The 13,456-nt window shown below is 31.5% G+C and overlaps 1 protein-coding gene across 1 annotated transcript in view; it reads right to left on the bottom strand.

The window, feature by feature from the left end:
* LOC129218594 (tolloid-like protein 1) overlaps positions 1-13,456 on the bottom strand; it is a 195,527-nt gene that overhangs the window by 82,464 nt on the left and 99,607 nt on the right. The window contains exon 4 of the mRNA XM_054852912.1: positions 601-791. Within this exon, the coding sequence (XP_054708887.1) occupies positions 601-791 (191 nt within the window). The remainder of the gene's footprint in view (positions 1-600; positions 792-13,456) is intronic.

Genomic DNA, 13,456 nt, shown 5'->3' on the forward strand with positions numbered 1-13,456 from the left:
TACTTGACTTTGAGTTTTATTGAAAGCTTCAAGATTTTACACTATATTATAACTCATAATCACCATTAATTCCTATTTAAAATGCTGGGCAACTCCACTTTAATAGATGCATCAGTTATTTTACTAAACATCCCACAAAGACTCCAAACGTGTTAGATCCTTGTTTCATTGCCTGAACTTTCTGAAGGACATGAACTCAACTTCTATAAAATGCAAACCAATTTTGAAGATTTTCAGAAACAATATATAAATAATATTTTTCCCTCAGTAACAGGCGTATTTTACGTGATACGTGCGTTACTAAACAAGAAGGTATTAGTTGAAAATTGTTTCTGGAAATCTTTAAAATTTCAGTGCATTATATAAAAGTATAATCTATGTTTTTTTTCATAAAGTTCATGCACCAAAACAAGGATCTAACAATTATGGATTATTTGTTTTGTACAATAACTGATGCATCATTAGAGTGGAATTGCCCTACTATTTATACAGGAATTAAAGGTGAATACAGTTTTGAATTGTAATATAGTGCAAAGTTATTATGTTATAATAATTTGTCACAGTTAAAAATTCTTTATTAAAAAATGTCTTGATACTTACTTTCATCTTTAAATTCATATTGACCGAAGAAGCCTTTGTGGTGAATAATGTGGTTGGAACGGAATATTATTTCAGCCTTCGGATGCATGGATAACAATGGAGTGTCAATTTTAGAACCACAGTAACGGCCCACCAACTCCTTTACATTAGCTGCTGTGATCGTCGATATATCCACGTAATCTGTTAAGCACCTGTGAGAACAAATAACTGTTATTTATCCGTTAGAAATAGACAAATGAGTTCATATTTTACGTGAATGACCATTCTTCCTTCGAATCTTTACGATCAGGCAATATATTCTAATTTGTGCGAGGACAACAAAACAGCTTCCATTCCAGTAATAGAATTTATATCCAGTTACCTTTTATTTTATCGTGCACTCAAAAATGTCAGTCACTTTCCCTGTCTTCACTAAGTAATTGCTTTTTTAACAGCCAATGTGATTTTTATGTTTGTTCTCTTACTCGTACCAGACTGTTTAAAAAAAAAAAATATGCGAGATATGCTGACGCGTTTATATTATACAGAGTGTTCCGGTTTAACCAGTGATACCTTTTTTTTCGCAACCGTTAGTCCTAGATGCATTCTTCCAATTGAAAAAATGTTCAAAATCAGATGCAGGGTTAAGATATTGAAAGTTTGACGCAAAAATAAAAATGAGTCAAAAAATACAAAATTTAACTTTTTAGACATTTATTTTATAAAACGAATGAATAAAATGTAAAGAAAAAAAAAACCTTAAAAACGGCCGTTTTTAATGTGGACCCTTCATTTTTTTTACATTTTTCAAAAATATAATTTCACGTTTCATTCAGATTTTGCTATATGGCATTAGTAGAAAAGTAGACAGACCACAAATGTTATTTATTGTGTCTTCCTTAAACGGTTTATAATGCTAATTAAAACCGATTGTTTTTTTTTTTTTCACATTGCAATATGTCTTTGCAAGATTTTACTATAAAACAGGATTACATACATCTCATCATGCATATTATTTCTCAAAAGTATTTCTTTTCTCTAGGAACGACATAATTTCCTCAATAACGCATCAAATTTCATTGGTAAAGCATTCATTTAAAGATGTTTTCTATCGATTTCTGTGAAAAAATAACAAGCAATTCACGCTGTAGCGGTTCTTTAAAAGAAAAAAATATTGTTTTTTTTTTAAATTACTTATTACTTTAATGTATAGCATAATGCAAGGGGCGTCTTATTAGCTCAGTTGGTTAGAGCGTCGTGCTAGTAACGGTAAAGTAATGAGTACTGTCCCCCATGGACCAGAAAATGTCGCTTTTAAAATAACTTATTTTCCTCGGCAGAATTATAATCCAAATTTTCATGAATATATAATTTAAACCTTTTTCAAGATTCTGAACCACAATTATGTTGTAGCATTAAAATTGGAAAATAACGTTTATTCAATATTGTAAACTGCAATTTAACTTTAAAAAATATTAAAGAAATAGAAGCATCTATTTAGTTTATTTTGTTGTTTTATCAAGCATTATGTTAATATGCAAATATATATATATATATATATATATATATATATATATATATATATATATATATATATATATATATATATATATATATATATATATATATATATATCGTTTCCCAATGACTTTTCCTCCTCTGAGTTCTGATGCAAATTTCCATGAATATACTCGTATAATCTAAACTCATTGAAGGATTCTGAACCAGTTAGTTGCATTGTTGCTTTAAATTCGGAAAAGAAAACTGCTTTTTGTAGGTACTTCTTTAATACTTAATAAAACTACAAAAACTAAAATCATGAAAATATACCACTATCGACGAAAAATTCCTATTGTGGATTTTTTTTTTCAAAAAGTTACCGTTCAAAAGCTGGTAGTTTAATTATGCTCCATTATGCGCAAGAGATATAAACATTAATAACTATCCCGTGGACTGTTGTCTTCATATCAGAAGTAGTTACAAAAAAAAGTCTGAAGCTCAGGTTTCGCACATGTGCACTGTGTTTAAACTTGAATGACGCGTTTAAAAGTGAAATGGGTCATTCTCATGAAAATATACTAAACATGCCTTATGCCTTTGATGTATTTTTAAAGTCAGTTTTACTAATTGCCAACTATTTTTAGAAACAGAAGGTTCATTATCTTATGAAATATGATAGCTAGGTTTTTACACATTATGCAATAAAATACACTCGCTGGTCAATGATTCTAAATCTTTGAGAGAAACTTCTTGCCTTACTCGCACTGTGCAAGGGTCTGGAGGGAGATAATGATAGGGAGCATGTTCTGCTGGCATGGAAGTGGTGCCCTGGTGTTCCTCGAAGGTAAAAAAACAGCCAAGCGATATTTAAGATGTACTGGCAGATTAAGTACACCCTGCAATGCATTTTTATCCTGATAGCGACGGATACTTCATGAACGATAATGAAACAATACATGGTGCCAGAAGTGTTGAAAATTGGTTCGCTGAGCATCAATCTGACTTCCAATTCCTTCCGTGGCCACCACATAACCCGGGTCTTAGCCACATAGAAAATGTGTGGGATATGGTGGTAAGACGCATCCAAAAGCACTCTCCTCTTCCATCTAATTTACAAGATCTAAAAAGCTGCATAGCTAATGCATGGTATTTGTTCTCTGGATATAAATGCACTCCAAAAGCATGTAGAATCGATGCCCAAACGAATCAAAGAATTTATATGTGCAAAAGATGGTAGAATAAAATATTGATCTTGGCGTTTCAAATTAATTGGCCAGTAAGTGTACTATAAAAGTCCAAATACAATTACTGTTATGTATCCCATTCTTTTCTTTCTCCCTTTTCAACTCAAAATTCATGTATATAATCAAATATGCTCGGAAAGGATTATGGGTCTTTGTCACAAAAATAGTACAACCATGTCCGAAACAGTTGAATTTTGTTTATCACTTTAAATAATTTCCGCCATTATTTTTTTTAATTGCGTCTCCATTCATTTGCGTACAATCAAGCATCAATGGTTTGTACACAATAGCATCGTAAGTAATTCATGAAGGATGTAAAATTGTTTTGACTACTCTGTTACAAATTAAGTGTAACAGAGTGTACAACTTCGCCTTAAAAAAGCGCTGACTTTAATGATAGGTAAATAATTTTGAAACACCTTAAAATAAAACGATAATCCTAAAACTATTACTTTCTTGGAAATTTCAGGAAAAAACACATTTTTTTTTAAATCATGAAAATAAATAAAGCATAGTGGAAGGAAGCTTATTTTATTTTTACAAGTTGTATCGCAAAAGTTATTTTTACGGGATATTACTGTGATTTTTCATTGTAATTGCATTTCAGTACAATGTTGAATTAACTGTTAACTGCTATTGATTGGAAGCTAGGACACTTAAACTTTTCCATCTTATTCTAAAGAAAAATATTTTTTAACCCTTCATAAACTACTTGCACAAACAATTCGTACTTAGTTATACACAAATGAATGTAAAAATCTACAAAAAATATAATTAACTGTAGGGTACTTATTAAAACTGCATGATTAGCAATAAATTTACCATAATGACAAAATTCAATGACCTGCTTAAAGCCGGGATCAGGGATATACGATATCACTCGTATACAGAGTATCCTGCAATCAAACCTCCTTTGAACTATCCGGCTTTCCACCTAGTGAAGGGTACTTTGAAAATTCTGCCTATAATGTTAAAAATATTAAGCGATTTGTGAATAAGGTTTGTAAATGAGCCGGTTCTCAGATCTATGTTCGGACTCTAAATAAGGTGCATATAGATGTGTCACAGATTTAGATGCGGATTTTTTATTACTCTTGCTCTCAATCTGAATTAAGAATAGTACTAATATATGTAATTTTTTCGAGAGTAAAATATTTAATTAAGATGTTATTCTAGAAGCATCATTTTGTTCCTCGGACGCGTAACTTCTTCATAGGATTTTGTAGCAAGAAATAAAAATAGAAAATTGCTTCACCGTTGCATGTAGCTATAAACATACATCAATTCTTTTTCAAGCGAAAAATATAATATACGATAAATCACCTTGTTTTTCCATTCATTTGTTTGCATTTTATCAATTGTGGTGGGAAAATGAGCACGAAAATGTGTAGAAATTCAAAATATATAAATAAGGTAAACACACCAGTAGTGGCCAGTGTTTTGGTAGTGGCCACTTCGAGGTTTATATTTGAAAAAATAGGATTCCAGGTCTTCCAATGGATTCAAAAGTGCATGAAACGTGTAGGGGGTATTATCTCCCGCCAGTTTGAATCCATTGGGAAACCTGGAATCCTATTTTTTCAAATATAAACCTTGAACTGGCCACTACTAAGCACTGGCCACTACTGGTGTATGTGTGTGTGTGTTTTTTTTTGTGTATGTGCGAAGGGGAGGGGAAATGTCGGCATTTATTACGGTTAATGATAAAAAAACAAATTTATCAAACAAAGGAATTTGTCGGATATGATAAGAAATGCATAACAACTTCAACTTAATGATTTAACTAACAGCTTTATAACCACAAGCGGTGAAAAAAAAACTTTCAAGAAACAAGAATTATTTTCTTTAAAGGAATGAACGGATGCAAATCCCATAAAATAGAGCTATGGAGGAAAGAAAACTCTTTTATAGCGTGTCCGCATCGATTTTTGTACAATTACTTTTCAAATCACGTTCTTGAGTAATATTAGGAAACTTGGTTTTCGGTGATTAACAATTTAGTGAGGAGAATCAGGCATGCGGTTTACTGTATTTTTTGTCTTTAAATTGAAGAATTTAAAAATAGGAATCCCCATAGTATAATTAAAATAAAAAAACCTTTTTTTTCTCAGTTTTAAACTGCACTGGAATTCTCAAACAACGTGTTCAACAGAAAGTACGTGGTTTTATTATTAATTCTTAAGGCAAATTTAGTAAGAAATAAGAACTGAGAAGGTGTGAAAAAAATCAATGGTTGAAGTAGCCCGATGGCAATCTTTACTAAGTGATTATAGGTTTGTATCATAAAACTTGTGATGTGAAAATCATTAATTACTTTTTTTTCCCAACAGAGCAAAGTAAGATAACTCAAAGTAATTAAAGAAAAAAATCCCGTTTTTACTTAAAATGCCCACAAATGTTATGCTTTATTAAGGTAAATAAAGCTCCAAGAGCCTATCCTTTTGGGAGGCAAACTACTGACATACCTGTTAAACCAACTAAATTACGATACCAGTCAGATATTACATAGTTATTTTTAGTATCCACATCAATAACCCTCCACATTGATATATCGTCGCCTCAGAGCAACAGTAAGATATATTAGTGTTATTCCTAGGATTAGATGTCTTAGTGTTGCTTTGAGGCGACGATATATTGTTTACTTCTATTGCAAATTCTATCTTCTATATCTAAGATACATATTTTCTACCACGGTAGGGACATGGTGAGCTGTTATTATACAATTGAAAACGAACCTTTGCCTTTAAAAGCTGCTTTGTATGCGCGTTCGTAACAACCTCCGAAATTCTTAATTTTCATGCATTTTAATGAATTAAAATACAGATTATTCTTGAGTGCTCAGCCCATTTTTGTATAGCAATCACACAATTTGTTCATTTAATCTAAAATAGATATCGTCTATCGTTGTTTAGTCATAAAGATTATACATACAAAGCTATTCTCGTGAATTTAGAAGCACATGCAATAAAAAACATGATGTAGAACTTCTTGAAAAATATTCTGGGAAAACGGAATGAAAAAACCCTTCACGAAAGTAATTTCTTGGCTTTAGCCTAGAGGGTAAAAAGCGCATGCATTTATTGGATTTTCACAATAGCAAAGAGCGTTTCACCTTAAATTTAAATTTATGATGATGACTTGTTAATTAGCAAAACTCTAACACATATACACCCAACACCAAAAGACAAAATCACATAAAATTGCTAGACATTTAAAATAGAATCCAATCTTTTAACATAATTTACTTTTGTGTTTATTGCACTGTAAAAAAAACAAATACACTAGTTCAAAATAATAGAAAACTTCGTTACCTGTATTCTTACAGTAAAAAAATTAAAAATATTTCGAGATTTAGCATAACTTGCGGGACATTTCTCAACCAAGTACCATAGAATAACACTGTTAATAAAAATCATTTTTGATGCATGTGAATCAACAGAATGGATTAATATTGTTCTGATTTCAGCCTAGCTTGCCACTACACTGATTTTAAAACTGTCATAATGTGACTATAATTGCATGTTGTTCCAAGCTAATTTTTATCGTATGTGGCTAATTTAAAAATACTACCAGACGAGGCCGAAACATTCGTGCTCTGCAGAAAATATTCAAAAACTCGTTTTTTTTTTTGAATAGCAGCAAAAGTGAGACTTGTTTATTTTCTGATTATAAGCGGTACAAAAGTCTTTAACATGATGCCTTACTTTTGAAGTTTGACGAAGTAGTAGGAAAGTATGGCTAACCCCCGAAAAAAAAAAAAATGAGAAATAATGTACGAGGAGGAGGAAAATAAGTTCCCCCTGTTGACTGTGGTCTCAGTTGTGAATGAAAGTCAAAAAAAACAAAAAAAAAAAAAAAAAAAAAAAACACATTAAATATGAGATATAATTAACTTTTCTACATAATAACCATGGACAATAAATCATTTGTGATACCGTTTGATAAGATTCAAAAAACCCTTCAGGAAAAACACAGGGCTTCGCACACGGAAGAAGCGTTTAACAGCTTGTTTGACTTCAACATCATTTCAATACCGAGATTTTACTTCAAAGCCAGAAATAAACGGAAGTCACTAGGTTCAAGATCAGGACTAATTGGCGGATTCTCTAGGTGCTCACAACAAAGTGTTTCAATATGGCTGCCGTCAGCCAGTGTGGTCTCGCATTGTCCTCGAACATCAGAGCACTAGATCTTGAGAAGGTCAGGCCACTTTTTCAGAATCGCCTCTTTCTATTTCAACTGGGTGTCACAGTACCGCATAGCATCGTCCGTATGCAAAACCCCAATGTTTTCCTGGAGAGCTTTCTGAAGCTTATCAAACGGTGTGACAGATGTCTCAACGTGCTTGGTTCTTATGTTGACAAGTTAAGTTATATCGTATCTTTCATGTCTTCTTATACTGTTTTGCTTTCATGCACACCTCTCTCCACAGTCGTCAGGCGAAATTCACTTTTTTAACTCACCCTCGCAATAAGTTTAGATTATATCCTCATGGAAATTTGGATTAGAATTCATTAAAACAATATTTTTCGACCGTTGGGCACTCACAACCGTCGCATGTTAGCATGACTCTCGAACCAACTGAGTCAATGTGTCTCCATTTCGAAATGCTATGCATTGAAGAAATGCGTAATAAAAAACAGAATATATCGGTTTTTCAGAGGAAATAGCTAACTTGTGTAATGTCTCTTTATTTTTCTCCGAAAGCGTCTCAGAAACTCTTTAGATAATGATGAAAAATTTTGAAGTTTGAAAAAGTATTGAAGGAGCTATAGTCCCCCCCCCCCCCAGAAAAATAAATAAATTAAAAACACATTTGCGAAATAATATGTATGATACGAGTATTATGTATCTAACTATAGGTTGTGCTTAAAGGAATCAATAGAATATCTAAGTGTAGAAAGACTTAGTTAACTTCGAAGGAGTTAGAGCCCTTCTTTAAAAGGGCTAACCACCAAGATACTTTTTAGTCACCTGGGATGCCCAGGCGACAAAAACGTATAAGATCTGGAGCCCAAGTTTTTCAGACTCTGTATAATTGTTGGGAATCTGCTGTACCCACGGACGGTTGTACCTACGGACGTTGGTCGGGAAATTCCGGGTATCGTCGAGAGAGATCCTAATTGGAGTTCAACGTGTGTGTCACAGCCCTCTCCATTACCCTAGAAAGTTTCAACGCCATCTAACAAACATTTAAGATTCTATCAAATTTTTTTCGGTTTTAGTAGGAGCTAAGTCTAAAAAAAAAAGAGCAATTTCTTTTTTTTTTTCGTCCGTCGTAGATTATGTTATTCATTCTTGTTGTAGGTATCCTTGATTACCTATATTTTCAAGTCTTTATTTCTGATTTTTAATGTTGTAAAACTGTGGTCTTGTTGACGTGACTGCCTTGCAAAACCAAAATGGCATACATTTGTACCCAAGTTAACCACAACCATGAGTACCCACGGACAGCAATTTTTAGTCTCCTTGGGTCACACCTGGGTCTTCTTACAATGTGAAGTACCTCAAAATGATACCGTGTCACCAACGTCCGAAATCTGCTTTTAGCAATGATGATAAATTTGAAGTAGAGCTTGAAGATATAGTGTTGAAGTAACCCCCACCTGTTATCGGATCTACAGGCCTTCAATCATACCTGTTTTCATTTGAAGTCGACTTTTCTAGATTTTTGTTTGTTTAATCTAAACTGAGTTTTTTGTAATAGGTTAATTTTGATTAAAGGTTTCAATTTGCATATAAATTGAAGTTATTATGTAGGTACTTAGAGAGCCATATTATCATGAATCTAGTTATTTTTTTGTTAAAAAACATATTAATTATTCATAACATCATTAACTCTCTTAAGACTTGTAAATTTTTTAAAGAGTTCATTGGCGTTAAAAATTAAGCAAAATTAAAAAAAATTGAAAAAAAAAAATCCTTCGATTAATTTTCAAAGTTTAATTTCTGTTGGATATGTTATTTAATGTTATTTTCAATGAATGTTTGAAGTATTTCAATATAAAATGGCTTATGAAAATGTATTGAGTATAATTGAGTTCCTCAGACCTACTTATATATTACTTTTTTACATGTCCATGGGTACAAAAGCATCTGTCCGCGGGGTGAACGGGTTGTTGTACCCACGGACAAAAAATATGGTTTTTAAGAAATTTTTTTGAGGTTGAAAGCTTTGAGATTTTCACCTGACAAAAATTGCCAAATTAGATGATAAGTTGTATATTCCGCCAGAATTTTTTTCCGATAGATTATCCATTACCAAAGAACAGCAAAAATTGAAAAGTAAATTTTGTCCGTGGGTACAGCAGCTTCCCCTATTATGTTTTATGTTTCAACAGTTGAGACAGTGAGAAGCAAAGGGATGTAAGTAGACATTTTCAAATTTTGAGTAACACACTTTTAAACTTCCGACCTAGGTAGGCTTTCATTGAGTTTTTTTTTCTTCCTAAAGCATGGTGTATAGCAGCATCTACCAGGGCTACTCGTTCCTATCTCTTGCCCCAAAACAGAAAAGAGGTTCGCATACCATTTGTGCTAGTAATTTCCAAATTTTTAATTTTTTCACTTAAATCCCTTTGCTTCTCACTGTCTCAATTGTCATGTTAATTTTGTACAAGTTTTGTCATGAAGCTCCCTGAGGATCTTTTATCTTGACTTCATGAAATAACAAGTAAAACACATAATGCCGCTTTGAAAAAAAGGCTACCAATTTTACTCTTTCAAAGAAATAACTGTTAAAAAAAAGTCCATTGCAAATAAGCAGCAAAAAATATGATTTTGTGCTCAAATATTATTTGATATTAAACAGTACTATCGAAACTGATATCGAAACTGAAAATATTCTTGGTAGTGAAATTTGCATTTGGTAACGTCAAACTAAAATGCATCCATCGTTCGTAAACAAGATTATAAATTCTTCTTAGTCTATGCTTTTTTATTTATTTCTTTAATCATTTTTTAGTATTTTTTACAACTAATGCCTCTAACGCAATTTTTTTTCGCGACAGAAATTTCGAAGATTTTATGTGAATTTGTAATGCCCAATTTATTACATTTTTTTTTTAAAGATGAATTTCAAAAAGCTTTCATGAATATTAATGCTTTGTTCCGTCGAGAAATTTACTTCTAATTACAGGCATAAAATTTATGTAAAGCTTTTGTATCACGTTATCAGCGGAGAAATTGCAATTACTGACTTTTAAAATAAAGAATACATTATATGTTTTAAACGTTGTAAATAAATTCTTATTTTTCCATAACGTATGATATTTTTAAGTTTATCTTAAAATTTAGGTAACAATTTGGAGAAATATATTGCTCTAAAATTAATACCAATTTAAATTTCTTAAATACTTAGAATTAATATACATTAAAGCAATGAATAATTATCAAAGTCGTCGTTTATAGTGGCGCACAAAAAAGAAAAATAGAAAAAAAAAACCTTGCAAAAAAAAGAGAAAAGTATGCTAATAATGTTTGTCATGTGTATGCTATATGCAATGACGGTATTGTTCGGATAAAATACAGTTGTAAAAGTAATCTCTATTCCATTGTATCAGGATTAATAAATTACTTACCCTTCATTGTTTCAAAAAAAAAAAAAAAAAAACCTTGAAAAAACATGTAAAAAAGCAATATATGCAAATTTTTTCGTCAATGTGAACTCTACATAACTGAAATCATTTTATACATACTAAGAAGCACATATACACGCATGATAACAATCTTTGAATAAGCTCCTTTTCATGAAACTAGAACCTAATAATGATTTCCTAAAATTTTGCCTTAGCATCTTTTTAGCAGAAACTTCGCACCTATTATACACCAGCAAGTTTCAATTCAGGACTATTCCGAACCAAGTCCAGAACTTTAATCCCAGATCTTTTCATGTAGGACAATGTTATGGTGATTAAAACTTGTAAGTTAGGCAAAATCATTTATGAATATAATAAGTTGGAGTCTACGTACTAACTTCGTCGTACACGTGCATGACAGAAAGAAATGTCGATTGAAAAATGCAATTTCCTGCACTAAAATGACCAAAGAACAGAGGTTTGAAGCTTAGAATTTACAACTGAAACAGTTGATGCGTCCGTTCATACCAAGATCCTATAGGAATGTTTGGTGCCAGCTTTTAAGAATCTGTTGGAAGGCACTGAAGCTACATTTTTGAACATAACCCCTGATAGAAGCTATCTCCTGGGTTTTCCCTCCTGTACAGCGAAATCGGTACATACAATCCAACTTATTTATTAATAATTCTGTTGTCTAACATAACTTTTTATCAAAACAACAATACAGCTGCTGAAAAACTAAGTTTCCTGCAAATTCTCCCTTTAATGTGAGCAGTTCCTAATGAAAAAGTCAAGCATTAACGTTTTGGATTAAATTGGGATTAGCGCTGGATTTAAAATTGTTTGCATATAATGGGTACGAAATTTGCTGCTAAGAAGCCTGATACCAAGATAAAACTACAGGAAAGTACAGGAAGACTTTAATACACATCATAGTAAGTTGCTAAAAAAGCCAAAGCCAAGAATTTTTCGTTAGTAACTTTTTTTTTTAATCAAATTTAAAAAACGGTAACGGAAGGATATTTTTGCAACATGATTTTCACGCTATATTGTTCTTCCCAAAAGTTCAGCTGAACTATAAAAGGAAAAATTGTATAAAAATGAGAGCACATACGGGAGTTTTCAATTATTACAATTTCACCTCTAGATTTAAAAAATAATTATTTTAAGCATATAACTTAAGCATTTGCTAATGGTAACGGAAGGAAAGTAACGGAAGGACAAGAAGCCCAAAGCAATTAAACTTGTTAAATTTCAACTAAAAAACATTTATTCACTTAATACAGCAGTCTGAAACAATGATATCTAATGCCTGAGCCATCTGGTACAATTCCGAATTCTTTAAATACTCAATAATTTTATCAGAATCAATAGGTTATTTATCTTCTTTCTCAGGAAATACGAAGATCATTCCGACATTATTATGCATTTTCAAACAAACTATTTCTATTCCTTTATCTTCTATATGAAGCATCTGTCCAACATTGCTCTTCGTTAATTTCTTTCCCTTCCATCCAACTAACAAAACTTGTTCAAACGTTAATGAACCATTTGGTATACTCTTTATAATTTGGTGGGTTTTTGATTAATCTGTATCTTCATTTTTAACATTATTTATAACTGTCCTCAGTTTGTTGACTTTGAAGTGAAATCTCCTTCGATTTGTTGAAGTACTTACTATATTCAATAACATAACTTGTTACAGGGTTTAAATAGTGCAACTTTTGTGTGTCAAGATGAGAATGGATATTATTCCATCTTAGTGAAAGTTGATCTTTGAATTTACTGATCTCGTTCAACAGTTAAACCAGTGCTCTCAACAGTCCTTTCCTGTGACTTGTGGCAACAAATCTGAAAGCAGTTTCAATATTTTATCGTTCCAATATACATTTCAAGTTTGTAAACAATTGTTTCTGCTTAAATCGGCTTGTCATATCACAAACATGTCGTACCAAAATGATTTTCGCATGCTTAGGATTTTTTAAGTGTAGTTTTCATGATTTTCATCACATAAAATAGAAGAAATAAAATCACAAAACATTTTTTAAAAAAATAAATGAAAGTTTATTTTTAAATAAAAGCACTTATAATTTTTGTTCAAATATTATTTATATATGCTTTAAATGTGACTATTAACTTTAGACAATAATTTGTTTTCTAATAGCATTCTTAAATATTACCCTGTATCAGATTATAGATAAATGTCGTTCCGTTACCGTATTTTTTTTTCTTACGTTACCATAAAAAACAATACAAATTAAATATCTGTTAAAATTTTAACTATACCTCCTTGACAAGGGACAAAATTCTGCTTTGCCTAAAAAAACATTAGTTTCTATACCCCATAGGTTCTTGGTAAACTAATTGAGATATAGTATTTCGGTAACAGAAGAACATCAAATTGTCACCTCAGTAATGGACCTATTTCATGGTTGAAATAAAAGAAATTTGAAATTACTTACCAAAACGTTTAACTAGACATTCCAGAGATAAAAGTTAACCTAAATATTATTTGCTGATAATAAGTTTATTCAAATTACAGTATGTAACAAAACA

This window comes from Uloborus diversus, chromosome 3 (assembly GCF_026930045.1).
Source record: "Uloborus diversus isolate 005 chromosome 3, Udiv.v.3.1, whole genome shotgun sequence".
In the NCBI taxonomy this organism is placed as follows: domain Eukaryota; kingdom Metazoa; phylum Arthropoda; class Arachnida; order Araneae; family Uloboridae; genus Uloborus; species Uloborus diversus.